At 44.4% G+C, this 16,143-nt stretch overlaps 1 protein-coding gene across 1 annotated transcript in view; it reads right to left on the reverse strand.

Annotated features, from left to right (window-relative positions):
- Positions 1-16,143, reverse strand: part of cpped1 (calcineurin-like phosphoesterase domain containing 1) — a 38,401-nt gene that overhangs the window by 6,885 nt on the left and 15,373 nt on the right. Inside the window, exons 3-4 of the mRNA XM_035759913.2 lie at positions 12,766-12,938; positions 12,138-12,396 (exon numbers count right to left, since the gene is read on the reverse strand). Of these exons, the coding sequence (XP_035615806.1) occupies positions 12,138-12,396; positions 12,766-12,938 (432 nt within the window). The remainder of the gene's footprint in view (positions 1-12,137; positions 12,397-12,765; positions 12,939-16,143) is intronic.

The raw sequence follows: 16,143 nt of genomic DNA on the forward strand, positions 1-16,143 counted from the left end.
CTCTTGATAGCGTGGTGAAGCTTCAGGATTAATTGGTAGTGATCACTTAACAGCCAGTGTTACTGGCTCATTCATATCTCCAGCTAGAGTCAGGCCTGCTGGGAGTCCAAAAACATCTACACACTCTGTCTGCACTCACAAGTGGTATCAGTCACTAGCTCTAATGTCCTAACGTAGTCTGTTTCCCTCAGGAGTTCTTCCTGACCACGCCATTAAAAGGATTGGATAAATAAGTGATCCAACCTGTTCAGACCTCCTCCAGAGCACTCAGGACCTCAGAATGGGGTGAAGGTTCTCTCTCTAGACTCTCCCTTAGCCTCCCACTCTCACACTGTTCACTCCCAACAGAGCTGTCATTGACACATCTGTAAGACTGCGGTGTGCGTGTGAATGTGTGTGCAGTTGTACCCTTTGTGTGTGTGGTAGAGGGCGAGTGTCAGAGTATTGGACTAGAAATAATTCATCATGAAAGCGTGTCTAGCTGTAGATAATTAGCATGACCGAGGGAAATAGAAAATTTAAGTAGCTAGCATGTGGATTTTCATCTATGGCCTGTGCCTGAAAGATCCATCACTCTCATCATATCTCTCATATTGCGTCCCAACTGGCACCCTAATCCCTATATAGAGCACTGCCTTTTACCATTTCATGATGAAATGTATTTCTGTATATAGGGAATAGGGTGCCATTTGGAACATGGCCTCTATCTCAGGATCCCGTTCCAATGTCCTCACCCTACACATACTACTACCGTGCTGTGTGTTACTGTGGTGTGGGGGTAGATCAGAGGTGCACAGCTTCAGTCCTGCTGTTTTCTGGTCTTTTATCCCGAGACTGATTCCTAGATGATTTCTGATTTCTACTCTTTAAATCGCTTATTCTGTTATGTCTTCATTTCTTGTCCTTTTTTAAAATTCTGTTATTGTGTTGCTAGGTATTGCTGCACTGTTGGAGCTAGAAACACAAGCCTTTCGCTGCACCTGCAATTACATCTGCAAAACTGTGTATGCAAAAAATCAACTTTGATTTGATATCAGTAACATCCACGAAATGCTGGTGAAAAAATATTTCAGGCAGGTGGAAAAAGATTTCCACCTGCCTGGGAAACCAGATATGTACGTTCTCCACTCTCAGTAACATCAATAGAGCGCCAGAGAGAAATTAAAAACCAGTTAATATATCTGAAGGGGCAATATATCAATCATGAATACTAAATCATCAGACATGAATGGAAAAACACATGATTCATCTTGGTCGTAGTAGTATTCGCATTGTCAATTCACATGCTTGACAATACAAAAGAAACATGGATACAACTAAAAGCTTACATCATATTATACACAGTTAAAGGGATACTGCGAGCAACGCTACCATACCTGTAGACTTCGTCATTGGCTAAGGCTAATTAGCATTGGCTTGTGAAACTACCCCATACTTCCTACACACTGCACGCAGAGACATATCAATGGTATCCATGAGTTCCTCGGACTCTGTGGAAGTAAAGGGCCTACATGCCAGAATCTGGCATTATCCCTTTAAGTGTCCCCATTCTGAGAGCACGAGGAACAACAATGCTCATGCATCTATAAATGCCCTTTCAATAGAAATGACTTCAGAGTCCGAAACAATACTGTAGAGACAACCTTCATCTTCCCTGGTCCATAAACACACATAAACCTCCTTCACCTAAATTAAACAGTGAGGGTATATGGGCGTGCAACAAGTTACACATACAGATTGCAAAACAGTTGGGAAGAGATTTTTGATGTACCGATTCCATGGTACAGGGTGTATGAGTTGATATATAAAACTCAAGATTCAAGACTTCGTGCTTTTCAGCTAAAATTATTATACAGAATTCTTGCCACCAACAAAATGTTGAATATTCGGGGCATACAATCATCGAAGCTCTGTAGATTTTGTTGTGAGAATACAGAATCAATAGACCATTTATTGTGGTATTGCCCTCAGGTAGCCTGTTTCTGGTCTAAGGTTCAGGAATGGCTGAAAAGGCATAGCATTGATCTAAAATTGACCCTAGTAATAGTACTGTTAGGAGATCTGGAGAGACCTGGTCAGTCAATTACTAATACACTAATACTCTTAGTATTGGCCTGGTGGGAGATCTGTCTTGAGCAGGGCTTGACCCTGGATGCTTCGGTGTGTCTCTCTCTGAATGGGAGTCTGTTGGATGACTGGTAGGGTGTAGTTGTTGAGCAGGGCTTGACCCTGGATGCTTTGGTGTGTCTCTCTGAATGGGAGTCTGTTGGATGACTGGTAGGGTGTAGTTGTTGAGCAGGGCTTGATCCTGGATGCTTCGGTGTGTCTCTCTGAATGGGAGTCTGTTGGATGACTGGTAGGGTGTAGTTGTTGAGCAGGGCTTGACCCTGGATGCTTTGGTGTGTCTCTCTGAATGGGAGTCTGTTGGATGACTGGTAGGGTGTAGTTGTTGAGCAGGGCTTGACCCTGGATGCTTCGGTGTGTCTCTCTGAATGGGAGTCTGTTGGATGACTGGTAGGGTGTAGTTGTTGAGCAGGGCTTTGACCCTGGATGCTTCGGTGTGTCTCTCTGAATGGGAGTCTGTTGGATGACTGGTATGATGTAGTTGTTGAGCAGGGCTTTGACCCTGGATGCTTCGGTGTGTCTCTCTGAATGGGAGTCTGTTGGATGACTGGTATGATGTAGTTGTTGAGCAGGGCTTTGACCCTGGATGCTTCGGTGTGTCTCTCTGAATGGGAGTCTGTTGGATGACTGGTAGGGTGTAGTTGTTGAGCAGGGCTTTGACCCTGGATGCTTCGGTGTGTCTCTCTGAATGGGAGTCTGTTGGATGACTGGTATGATGTAGTTGTTGAGCAGGGCTTGACCCTGGATGCTTGATGTGTCTCTCTGAATGGGAGTCTGTTGGATGACTGGTAGGGTGTAGTTGTTGAGCAGGGCTTGACCCTGGATGCTTCGGTGTGTCTCTCTGAATGGGAGTCTGTTGGATGACTGGTAGGGTGTAGTTGTTGAGCAGGGCTTGACCCTGGATGCTTTGGTGTGTCTCTCTGAATGGGAGTCTGTTGGATGACTGGTAGGGTGTAGTTGTTGAGCAGGGCTTGACCCTGGATGCTTTGGTGTGTCTCTCTGAATGGGAGTCTGTTGGATGACTGGTAGGGTGTAGTTGTTGAGCAGGGCTTTGACCCTGGATGCTTCGGTGTGTCTCTCTGAATGGGAGTCTGTTGGATGACTGGTAGGGTGTAGTTGTTGAGCAGGGCTTTGACCCTGGATGCTTTGGTGTGTCTCTCTGAATGGGAGTCTGTTGGATGACTGGTAGGGTGTAGTTGTTGAGCAGGGCTTGACCCTGGATGCTTCGGTGTGTCTCTCTGAATGGGAGTCTGTTGGATGACTGGTAGGGTGTAGTTGTTGAGCAGGGCTTGACCCTGGATGCTTCGGTGTGTCTCTCTGAATGGGAGTCTGTTGGATGACTGGTAGGGTGTAGTTGTTGAGCAGGGCTTGACCCTGGATGCTTCGGTGTGTCTCTCTGAATGGGAGTCTGTTGGATGACTGGTATGATGTAGTTGTTGAGCAGGGCTTGACCCTGGATGCTTTGATGTGTCTCTCTGAATGGGAGTCTGTTGGATGACTGGTAGGGTGTAGTTGTTGAGCAGGGCTTGACCCTGGATGCTTCGGTGTGTCTCTCTGAATGGGAGTCTGTTGGATGACTGGTAGGGTGTAGTTGTTGAGCAGGGCTTTGACCCTGGATGCTTCGGTGTGTCTCTCTGAATGGGAGTCTGTTGGATGACTGGTAGGGTGTAGTTGTTGAGCAGGGCTTTGACCCTGGATGCTTTGGTGTGTCTCTCTGAATGGGAGTCTGTTGGATGACTGGTAGGGTGTAGTTGTTGAGCAGGGCTTGACCCTGGATGCTTTGGTGTGTCTCTGTGAATGGGAGTCTTTTGGATGACTGGTATGATGTAGTTGTTGAGCAGGGCTTTGACCCTGGATGCTTCGGTGTGTCTCTCTGAATGGGAGTCTGTTGGATGACTGGTATGATGTAGTTGTTGAGCAGGGCTTTGACCCTGGATGCTTCGGTGTGTCTCTCTGAATGGGAGTCTGTTGGATGACTGGTAGGGTGTAGTTGTTGAGCAGGGCTTTGACCCTGGATGCTTCGGTGTGTCTCTCTGAATGGGAGTCTGTTGGATGACTGGTAGGGTGTAGTTGTTGAGCAGGGCTTTGACCCTGGATGCTTCTGTGTGTCTCTCTGAATGGGAGTCTGTTGGATGACTGGTAGGGTGTAGTTGTTGAGCAGGGCTTGACCCTGGATGCTTCGGTGTGTCTCTCTGAATGGGAGTCTGTTGGATGACTGGTAGGGTGTAGTTGTTGAGCAGGGCTTGACCCTGGATGCTTCGGTGTGTCTCTCTGAATGGGAGTCTGTTGGATGACTGGTATGATGTAGTTGTTGAGCAGGGCTTGACCCTGGATGCTTCGGTGTGTCTCTCTGAATGGGAGTCTGTTGGATGACTGGTAGGGTGTAGTTGTTGAGCAGGGCTTTGACCCTGGATGCTTTGGTGTGTCTCTCTGAATGGGAGTCTGTTGGATGACTGGTAGGGTGTAGTTGTTGAGCAGGGCTTGACCCTGGATGCTTTGATGTGTCTCTCTGAATGAGAGTCTGTTGGATGACTGGTAGGGTGTAGTTGTTGAGCAGGGCTTGACCCTGGATGCTTCGGTGTGTCTCTCTGAATTGGAGTCTGTTGGATGACTGGTAGGGTGTAGTTGTTGAGCAGGGCTTTGACCCTGGATGCTTCGGTGTGTCTCTCTGAATGGGAGTCTGTTGGATGACTGGTATGATGTAGTTGTTGAGCAGGGCTTTGACCCTGGATGCTTCGGTGTGTCTCTCTGAATGGGAGTCTGTTGGATGACTGGTAGTGTGTAGTTGTTGAGCAGGGCTTGACCCTGGATGCTTCGGTGTGTCTCTCTGAATGGGAGTCTGTTGGATGACTGGTAGGGTGTAGTTGTTGAGCAGGGCTTGACCCTGGATGCTTCGGTGTGTCTCTCTGAATGGGAGTCTGTTGGATGACTGGTAGGGTGTAGTTGTTGAGCAGGGCTTGACCCTGGATGCTTTGGTGTGTCTCTGTGAATGGGAGTCTTTTGGATGACTGGTATGATGTAGTTGTTGAGCAGGGCTTTGACCCTGGATGCTTCGGTGTGTCTCTCTGAATGGGAGTCTGTTGGATGACTGGTATGATGTAGTTGTTGAGCAGGGCTTTGACCCTGGATGCTTCGGTGTGTCTCTCTGAATGGGAGTCTGTTGGATGACTGGTAGGGTGTAGTTGTTGAGCAGGGCTTTGACCCTGGATGCTTCGGTGTGTCTCTCTGAATGGGAGTCTGTTGGATGACTGGTAGGGTGTAGTTGTTGAGCAGGGCTTTGACCCTGGATGCTTCTGTGTGTCTCTCTGAATGGGAGTCTGTTGGATGACTGGTAGGGTGTAGTTGTTGAGCAGGGCTTGACCCTGGATGCTTCGGTGTGTCTCTCTGAATGGGAGTCTGTTGGATGACTGGTAGGGTGTAGTTGTTGAGCAGGGCTTGACCCTGGATGCTTCGGTGTGTCTCTCTGAATGGGAGTCTGTTGGATGACTGGTATGATGTAGTTGTTGAGCAGGGCTTGACCCTGGATGCTTCGGTGTGTCTCTCTGAATGGGAGTCTGTTGGATGACTGGTAGGGTGTAGTTGTTGAGCAGGGCTTTGACCCTGGATGCTTTGGTGTGTCTCTCTGAATGGGAGTCTGTTGGATGACTGGTAGGGTGTAGTTGTTGAGCAGGGCTTGACCCTGGATGCTTTGATGTGTCTCTCTGAATGGGAGTCTGTTGGATGACTGGTAGGGTGTAGTTGTTGAGCAGGGCTTGACCCTGGATGCTTCGGTGTGTCTCTCTGAATTGGAGTCTGTTGGATGACTGGTATGATGTAGTTGTTGAGCAGGGCTTGACCCTGGATGCTTTGGTGTGTCTCTCTGAATGGGAGTCTGTTGGATGACTGGTATGATGTAGTTGTTGAGCAGGGCTTGACCCTGGATGCTTTGGTGTGTCTCTCTGAATGGGAGTCTGTTGGATGACTGGTAGGGTGTAGTTGTTGAGCAGGGCTTTGACCCTGGATGCTTCGGTGTGTCTCTCTGAATGGGAGTCTGTTGGATGACTGGTAGGGTGTAGTTGTTGAGCAGGGCTTTGACCCTGGATGCTTCGGTGTGTCTCTCTGAATGGGAGTCTGTTGGATGACTGGTAGGGTGTAGTTGTTGAGCAGGGCTTTGACCCTGGATGCTTCGGTGTGTCTCTCTGAATGGGAGTCTGTTGGATGACTGGTAGTGTGTAGTTGTTGAGCAGGGCTTGACCCTGGATGCTTCGGTGTGTCTCTCTGAATGGGAGTCTGTTGGATGACTGGTAGGGTGTAGTTGTTGAGCAGGGCTTGACCCTGGATGCTTCGGTGTGTCTCTCTGAATGGGAGTCTGTTGGATGACTGGTATGATGTAGTTGTTGAGCAGGGCTTGACCCTGGATGCTTTGGTGTGTCTCTCTGAATGGGAGTCTGTTGGATGACTGGTAGGGTGTAGTTGTTGAGCAGGGCTTGATCCTGGATGCTTTGGTGTGTCTCTCTGAATGGGAGCCTGATGGATGACTGGTAGGGTGTAGTTGTTGAGCAGGGCTTGACCCTGGATTCTTTGGTGTGTCTCTCTGAATGGGAGTCTGATGGATGACTGGTATGATGTAGTTGTTGAGCAGGGCTTGACCCTGGATGCTTCGGTGTGTCTCTCTGAATGGGAGTCTGTTGGATGACTGGTAGGGTGTAGTTGTTGAGCAGGGCTTGACCCTGGATTCTTTGGTGTGTCTCTCTGAATGGGAGTCTGATGGATGACTGGTAGGGTGTAGTTGTTGAGCAGGGCTTGACCCTGGATGCTTCGGTGTGTCTCTCTGAATGGGAGTCTGTTGGATGACTGGTATGATGTAGTTGTTGAGCGGCTTCACTGCAAGTATATTGTATGTTTCGGATATTCAATAAAACATTTTTTAAACAGTTACACATTCCCCAGAGGACATTCAACACCTTCACTTTGGTTCCCATCCCCTGGGCTCTGACACCCTGGTGCTACACTACACATTATCACCAACCTCCATCTCTGTTCCCAAGGCTTTTACACCTCCTCACTCCTCTCAGGCTTAAAACAAGGGGGTTAAAGTCTTATCTCCTAATCAAATCCCATGGGATAATAAAAGAGCTCTGCACACCTGGATTGTACAATATTTGCCACATTTTTCACAGTATTACTTTAGTGCCTTGTTTCAGACATGACGCATGTTTTGGAATATTTGTATTCTGGAAAGGCTTCCTTTTCCCTCAGTCAATTAGGTTAGTATTGTGGAATAACTACAATGTTGATCCATCCTTCGTTTTCTCATATCACTGCTTGACTGAGGCACCTTACAGATAATTGTATGTGTGGGGTACAGAGATGAGGTATTGTGGCAGCCCAGGGGAGTCAGAGGTGAAACTCACAAAATAAGACAGCCGGAGACCATTTTGCGGCGCTCAAACAAAAGTTGATCTTTAATAAAAGGTTTGGAGGAACGTGGAGAAATACAACTGAAAGGCCTCTCAGGTAGTGGGTGGGTCACTGTGTGGCAGCTTCTCAGACCGCCTGTGTTAATGAACAAGAGAGAGCAATGAGTCCGGGGCATGCTGCCCGGGAATGGGTCCTCTTCTCCAGTTCTTCTGAGGTCTAGGCGTACCCACGCCCGAGTGACTGCACCTCTACTTATACCCATTTGGAGTAACGAGGGACAGGTGGGACTATTTCCAGGTGCCAATTGGTTGCATCACCTGGACTGGGTAGTATTGGTGTCAAATCACCAGCCCCAGTGGGTGCCTATAAAGCTGTCCATGGTGCTGACTCACCTTGGAAACTATCTAGCCCTCTGGAGCTGACAGAAGTCCTGTTCCTGGCTTTGTAGCTCCCTGCTGGCCCCCGGGTTGCCACAAAAATCATGTTAAACACTATTATTGCACACAAAGTGAGTCCATGCAACATTTTATTTGACTTGCTAAGCACATTTTTTTTAATGCTTGCCATAACAAAGGGGTTGAATACTTAAATCTAGACATTTCAACTTTTAATTTCTAATTCATTTGTAAAAAGAAAATTACACTGACATTATGGAGCATTTTGTGTAGAACAGTCACAAAAAAGATATTTAAATTTAATACATTTTAAATTCAAACTAACGCAACATGTGAAACAAGTCAAGGGGTGTGAATATTTTCTAAAAGGCACTCTATTTTGAAATGTGTTTCGGTCGGTTGAGATATTTTTTACCAGACGCCAGCATCATGCCCTGCAGTGAAAAACACTTCATATACACATCTCCAGTTTTCCAATAAACAGGAACAAAGGTGTCTCTAAAACGCAATATTTCTTTTGGAGTCTTCGTACCAAAATACGCTGCAGCCAGTCTGCCTACTGCTGTATGATGCAAATAGAACAAAACAAGTAAAACACTAAACAATAGCTGAGAGACCGTAACCAGTATCTGACCCTGGTGATTACGAATGATAGGAATAGCAGCACTTCTCCTGCTAACAGAGAGAGAGAGGATGCTGATAATAGCTTGCTGGACAAAACAGACAAGCGTCTCAGATTAGATGAGCTCCCTCTGCAGAAAATATGTACAGTAGACAATATGGCAGCCTCGTACATTACAGTAGACAATATGGTAGCCTTGTAAATTACAGTAGAGTGGACAATATGGTAGCCTCGTACATTACAGTAGAGGAGAGGACAATATGGTAGTCTCGTACATTGCAGTAGTGTGACCAATATGGTAGCCTTGTGCATTACAGTAGACAATTGTAGCCTCGTACATTACAGTAGACGGTGGTAGCCTCGTACACAGTAGAGTAGACAAAATAGTAGCCTCATACATTACCGTAGACTATGGTAGACTCGTACATTACAGTAGAGTAGACAAAATGGTCGCCTTGTACATTACAGTAAACAATACAGTAGCCTCGTACATTACAGTAGAGAAAATTGTAGCATCATACATTACAGTAGAGTAGACAATGGTAGCCTCGTACATTACAGTAGACAATATGGTAACCTTGTACATTACAGTAGAGTAGACAATGGTAGCCTCGTACATTACAGTAGACAATATGGTAACCTTGTACATTACAGTAGAGTAGACAATGGTAGCCTCGTACATTACAGTAGAGTAGACAATGGTAGCCTCGTACATTACAGTAGACAATATGGTAACCTTGTACATTACAGTAGAGTAGACAAATGGCAGCCTCGTACATTACAGTAGAGTACACAAATGGTAGCCTCGTACATTACAGTAGAGTACACAAATGGTAGCCTCGTGGTTAGGGCGGCAGGGTAGCCTAGTGGACTAGTAGGTTGCGAGTTCAAATCCCCGAGCTGACAAGGTACAAATCTGTCGTTCTGCCCCTGAACAGGCAGTTAACCCACTGTTCCTAGGCCGTCATTGAAATTAAGAATGTGTTCTTAACTGACTTGCCTGGTTAAATAAAGGTCAAATTTAAAAAAATAAAAAATGACAGTAGACAATGTGGTAACCTTGTACATTACCAAATCAAACTGTCACATGCGCCGAATACAACAAGCATACAAAACAAATGGGGGGGGGGGGGAGCCCACAATTTTATGGGCTTTCCTCTGACACCGCCCATTATATTACAGTATATTAGACAACATAGCTTGCATCACTAAGAGAACATTGGCTATGTGTGTTATATTACTTTACTACAAGGGTATGAATGCGATACTTAACACTCCCATGCCCTAGTCTATAGCTGTACTAGCATAACAGCTGGGGAAATATTAGTGTGGATGAGTTGAACTTGATCTTCCTTTCATATGAGCTCGACATTTTGGTTAAAAAAACCCAGCAGATCCTGAAATCATAAAATAGAAGTGCTGAAATCCATTTTGAGAGTTTGCGTTTAGGCTAGAATGAATGGTGGTCTGTGCCTGAGAGTAAACATATCTGTAGAGTTAAAAACGTACTCACACTCAAGCTATGAGAAGGGGAAAAAACAAGGAGGCCGAGATTCTAAAATATTCTTAATTCAATCCATGCTCAAAAGAATGCAAAAGTTGAAAGTGCTAAAAAGGGCTAAACCAAAAAATAGGAGCATAGGTTTCAGCTTTTACATCTTCATCAGTGCTGTACAGACTAACTAAAATGACACACGTAAGACATACAGGTGTCATTTGAATTAGTTTTACGTATTCAGCTTTATACAGCACTGATGAAACGTATGCTCCTTTTTTTCTTCAGCACTATGCACTTTCACCTTTGTATACTTTTGAGCATGGATTAAATTAAGTACAGTGCCTTCAGAACCCCTTGACTTATTCCATATTTTGTTGTTACAGCCTAAATTCAAAATGGATTAAATATACATTTCTCACCCATCTACACACAATACCGCATAACGAAAAAGTGAAAACATGTTTTTAGAAATGTTTGCAAATGTATTGAAAATGAAATACAGAAATCTAATTTACATAAGTATTCACACCCCCGAGTCAATAATTTGTAAAAGCACCTTTGGTAGCGATTACAGCTGTGAGTCTTTCTGGGTAAATCTCAAAGAACTTTCCACACCTCGATTGTGCAACATTTGGCCATTATTCTTTTCAAAATTCTTCAAGCTCTGTCAAATTTGTTGTTGATCATTGTTATACAACCATTTTCAGGTCTGGCCGTAGATTTAAAATAAAAACTAACTCAGCCACTCAGGAAGATTCACTGTCTTCTTTGTAAGCAACTCCAGTGTATATTTGGCCTTGTGTTTTAAGTTTTTGTCCTGCTGAAAGGTGAATTCATCTTCCAGTGTCTGGTGGAAACCAGACTGAACCAGGTTTGACTGTGCTTCATTCTGTTTATTTTTTATCCTGAAACTCCCCAGCCCTTGCCGATAACAAGCATATCATTAACATGATGCAGCCACTACTATGCTTGAAAATATGGAGAGTGGTACTCAGTAATATGTTGTATTGGATTTGCCCCAAACATAAGAAGTTGTATTCAGGAGAAAAAGTGAGTTGCTTTGCAGTAATACTTAAGTGCCTTGTTGCGAACAGGATGCATGTTTTTGAATATTTTTATTCTTACAGGCTTCATTATATTGTCACTCTCAAATGGGTTAATATGGTGGAGAAACTACAATGTTGATCCATCCTCAGTTTTCTCCTATCACAGCCATTCAACTCTGTAACTGTTTTAAAGTCACCATTGGCCTCCTGGTGAAATCCCTGATCTGTTTCCTTCCTCTCAGGCAACTGAGTTAGAAAGGACACCAGTACCTTTGTAGTGACTGGGTTTATTGATACACCATCCAAAAGTGTAATTAATAACTTCACCATGCTCAAAGGGATATTGAATGTCTGGTAAAAAAAAAAATCAATCTACCAATATGTGCCCTTTGCAAGTCATTGCGAAATCTCCCTGGTCTTTGTGATTAAATCTACAATTATCTGTATGTATGGGGTACAGAGATGAGATAGTCATTCAAAAATCCTGTTAAACACTATTATTGCACAAAGTGAGTCCATGCAACTTATTTGACAAAAGCACATTACTCCTAAACATATTTAGGCTTGTCATAACAAAGGGGTTGAATACTTATTGACTCAAGACAATTCAGCTTTTTGTTTTTAATTTATTTGCAAATAATATTGAAAAACATAATTCCACTGATATTATGGTGTATTGTGTGTAGGCCAGTGACAGAATCTCAACTTAATCCATTTTAAATTCAGGCTGTAAATGTGGGGGAAAAAATCAGGGGCTGTTCCTCCTTGGTCCTCCTCACTGTGACTTATCCTGTAGTAAACCTGTTGACACACTAATCCCATCTTTCCCTGGTGTGAGGGCTGTGTTGCACAGCTAAATCTGGGCTGTGTTCACTAAGCACAAAACAAGAGGAGACCACTTCCTAAATAAAGGTTGTGGGGTGAATCCTAACTTTCGCTGAAATGTAATTTTCACTAAGTCTAACATTGACATCAATGAATGAAGTGAAAATAAGTCTAGTGGAAGTTAGATTCGCCCTTGAATAAAGGTTAAATCAAGTTAAATGACCTACCTGCCCGTTTGAACCTGCCTAGGAGGCTCTGCCTCGTGGCGGTCTGCAGGTTAAAGTAGTCATCCTCCTCGTCGGGGGTCTTTAAGTACAGAGGGATGTGCTGGAACACCAGGACGTGTTTGGGGGTGACCCCGGGCCCCTGAGAGGCCCTCTGCAGCTGGCCCTCTAACCAGGCTTCCTGGGCGTCTCTCAGGTCGGGGCAGGCCGACGCATCAAAGAACAGCTGGGAGTTCAGCACCAGACACAGCACCCCTCCAACCTAAAAATCAGAGTGGCACGTTTGGGATTACAGTATAGGTTAAGGTTATTAAGATAATGTCATTATGGCATTGCCATGGTTCTCATTAATGCCTTTAAAGCAGCCACATTACAACTGACCTGACTAGAGACAGTTGTCTCAGCATTATGACATCACTTTGCTTTCAGCTTGGGCCCCACAGAGTATACAATAACAGTAGTAATTCATGTTGGATAAAAAGGGGTGTCACTCTGTTCCTACTGTTCATACCTCATGTTACAGGTCAATTGTTCCTATCCAGCTCCAAGGACCAGTGTTTATGTAAGGAACTTAAAGAGTTTTGTACAACCCACATCTACAGTAAGTTTTCATCTCACTCTAGCCACCCACCCAGAAGCTGAAGTAGTCGTCTCCCCAGGCGTTGCAGAACTGGGCTACAGTCTCTGGGGTGGGTGTGTTACCCAGGTCATGGTTACCACTGACAAACACCAGAGGGATGGAGGGGTCTGTGCCCCTCAGAGCCACCTTCAAGTCCCGCTCCTGCCCCTCCCGGTACTGGGTGCCTGTATGGGGGAGAGGACATAATCACTGGAACAGTGGTAACATTTAGTTTGAACTTCCCAGGGTTTTTTTTGCATTTAAAGTTTGGATGGACATTATTACCCCCTGCGTATTCACATTATTCATTACCGTCCACACAAAGAGGATACAGAATAAAAACGGAGAAATGTAACCACTCTTAATAAAGTAATGAGAAAGAGTACAATGGGTCCATTTATAATTTACAATGTGTATCAAACAAACCCATTAATGCATAGCAAAGTATTTCATGCCTTCCTTTCTTCAGGTTTTTATTTTTTCATTAAAGTAATTATTTTACTGCCCTACTTTTGGAGATAGAAGTTTGGAGGCTTTCATATGGGGAGTCTCAGGCTTTCATATGGGGAGTCTCAGGCTTTCATATGGGGAGTCTCAGGCTTTCATATGGGGAGTCTCAGGCTTTCATATGGGGAGTCTCAGGCTTTCATATGGGGAGTCTCAGGCTTTCATATGGGGAGTCTCAGGCTTTCATATGGGGAGTCTCAGGCTTTCATATGGGGAGTCTCAGGCTTTCATATGGGGAGTCTCAGGCTTTCATATGGGGAGTCTCAGGCTTTCATATGGGGAGTCTCAGGCTTTCATATGGGGAGTCTCAGGCTTTCATATGGGTTTCACTTTTTAGAATATTAGCTACTATTAGCTACTGGCAAATACAAGTCCTCTTAAATCAATCTTTAAAACAATATTACAATTGTAAAAAAGGAGGCCTCACCTACAGACACAGATAGGCTACTGTTGTTAGAGCTGCCACACAGGCTACTATTGTTAGATCAACCACACTACACCATACAGCAATTAGCTGCTATGACACTTCCATGAATCACCAGTCCCAACCATGCTCCAGCACAGCCCTGCTCCAGCACAGCCCTGCTCCAGCACAGCCCTGCGCCAGCCCCATCTCCAGCCAAGCTCCAGCCCCATCTCCAGCCATAGCCAAGCTCCAGCCCCATCTCCAGCCATAGCCAAGCTCCAGCCCCATCTCCAGCCATAGCCAAGCTCCAGCCCCATCTCCAGCCATAGCCAAGCTCCAGCCCCATCTCCAGCCATAGCCAAGCTCCAGCCCCATCTCCAGCCATAGCCAAGCTCCAGCCCCTGCCCTGCTACCGTTATACCTCATCAATATGGATTTGGAAACTGAGATGAATGAAACATGGCTATCTGTGATTTCTGTAGACACATTCCCATTAAAACACTGACTGCAGTTAAACTGTAACCTATAACCACGTCTCACTGCAATGCTGACTTTCATTCACCTAGCCTGCTACAATCTCTGACCTTAAAGTTATGATTTATTACAATGGTAAGGTCACTTTAGTTAGACAGCGAATGGGCTGAGCTAGACTGAGCAGGGTTCAGAACATAGCTGAGAAATAGGATTTTGACAGGTTTGGATGAACACATTCCCATGTGGGGGGGGTCTATAGTCCTGTATTCAGCTGTATAACACATCCTTGGCTCAAGCATTTAGGAGACGGAATGGTTCTCTAGCTTCAGTCTAGCTATGCATCCATATCAAATCAGACTGTATATAGGCTATGCATCCATATTCAGACTGTATATAGGCTATGCATCCATATTCAGACTGTATATAGGCTATGCATCCATATCAGACTGTATATAGGCTATGCATCCATATCAGACTGTATATAGGCTATGCATCCATATCAGACTGTATATAGGCTATGCATCCATATCAGACTGTATATAGGCTATGCATCCATATCAGACTGTATATAGGCTATGCATCCATATCAGACTGTATATAGGCTATGCATCCATATCAGACTGTATATAGGCTATGCATCCATATCAGACTGTATATAGGCTATGCATCCATATCAGACTGTATATGTATGCATCCATATCAGACTGGCTATGCATCCATATCAGACTGTATATAGGCTATGCATCCATATCAGACTGTATATAGGCTATGCATCCATATCAGACTGTATATAGGCTATGCATCCATATCAGACTGTATATAGGCTATGCATCCATATCAGACTGTATATAGGCTATGCATCCATATCAGACTGTATACAGGCTATGCATCCATATCAGACTGTATATAGGCTATGCATCCATATCAGACTGTATATAGGCTATGCATCCATATCAGACTGTATATAGGCTATGCATCCATATCAGACTGTATATAGGCTATGCATCCATATTCAGACTGTATATAGGCTATGCATCCATATCAGACTGTATATAGGCTATGCATAGGGCATCAGCCATCAGACTGTATATAGGCTATGCATCCATATCAGACTGTATATAGGCTATGCATCCATATCAGACTGTATATAGGCTATGCATCCATATCAGACTGTATATAGGCTATGCATCCATATCAGACTGTATATAGGCTATGCATCCATATCAGACTGTATATAGGCTATGCATCCATATCAGACTGTATATAGGCTATGCATCCATATCAGACTGTATATAGGCTATGCATCCATATCAGACTGTATACAGGCTATGCATCCATATCAGACTGTATATAGGCTATGCATCCATATCAGACTGTATACAGGCTATGCATGGTCCTTATGTAGCTCAGTTGGTAGAGCATGGCGCTTGTAACGCCAGGATAGTGGGTTCGATCCCCGGGACCACCCATACGTAGAATGTATGCACACATGACTGTAAGTCGCTTTGGATAAAAGCGTCTGCTAAATGGCATATATTATTATTATTTATTATTATTATATCAGACTGTATATAGGCTATGCATCCATATCAGACTGTATATAGGCTATGCATCCATATCAGACTGTATATAGGCTATGCATCCATATCAGACTGTATATAGGCTATGCATCCATATCAGACTGTATATAGGCTATGCATCCCAGACTGTATATAGGCTATGCATCCATATCAGACTGTATATAGGCTATGCATCCATATCAGACTGTATATAGGCTATGCATCCATATCAGACTGTATATAGGCTATGCATCCATATTCAGACTGTATTTAGGCTATGCATCCAGACTGTATATAGGCTATGCATCCATATCAGACTGTATATCGGCTATGCATCCATATCAGACTGTATATAGGCTATGCATCCATATCAGACTGTATACAGGCTATGCATCCATATCAGACTGTATATAGGCTATGCATCCATATCAGACTGTATATAGG

Source organism: Oncorhynchus keta, chromosome 2, assembly GCF_023373465.1.
Source record: "Oncorhynchus keta strain PuntledgeMale-10-30-2019 chromosome 2, Oket_V2, whole genome shotgun sequence".
NCBI lineage: Eukaryota > Metazoa > Chordata > Actinopteri > Salmoniformes > Salmonidae > Oncorhynchus > Oncorhynchus keta.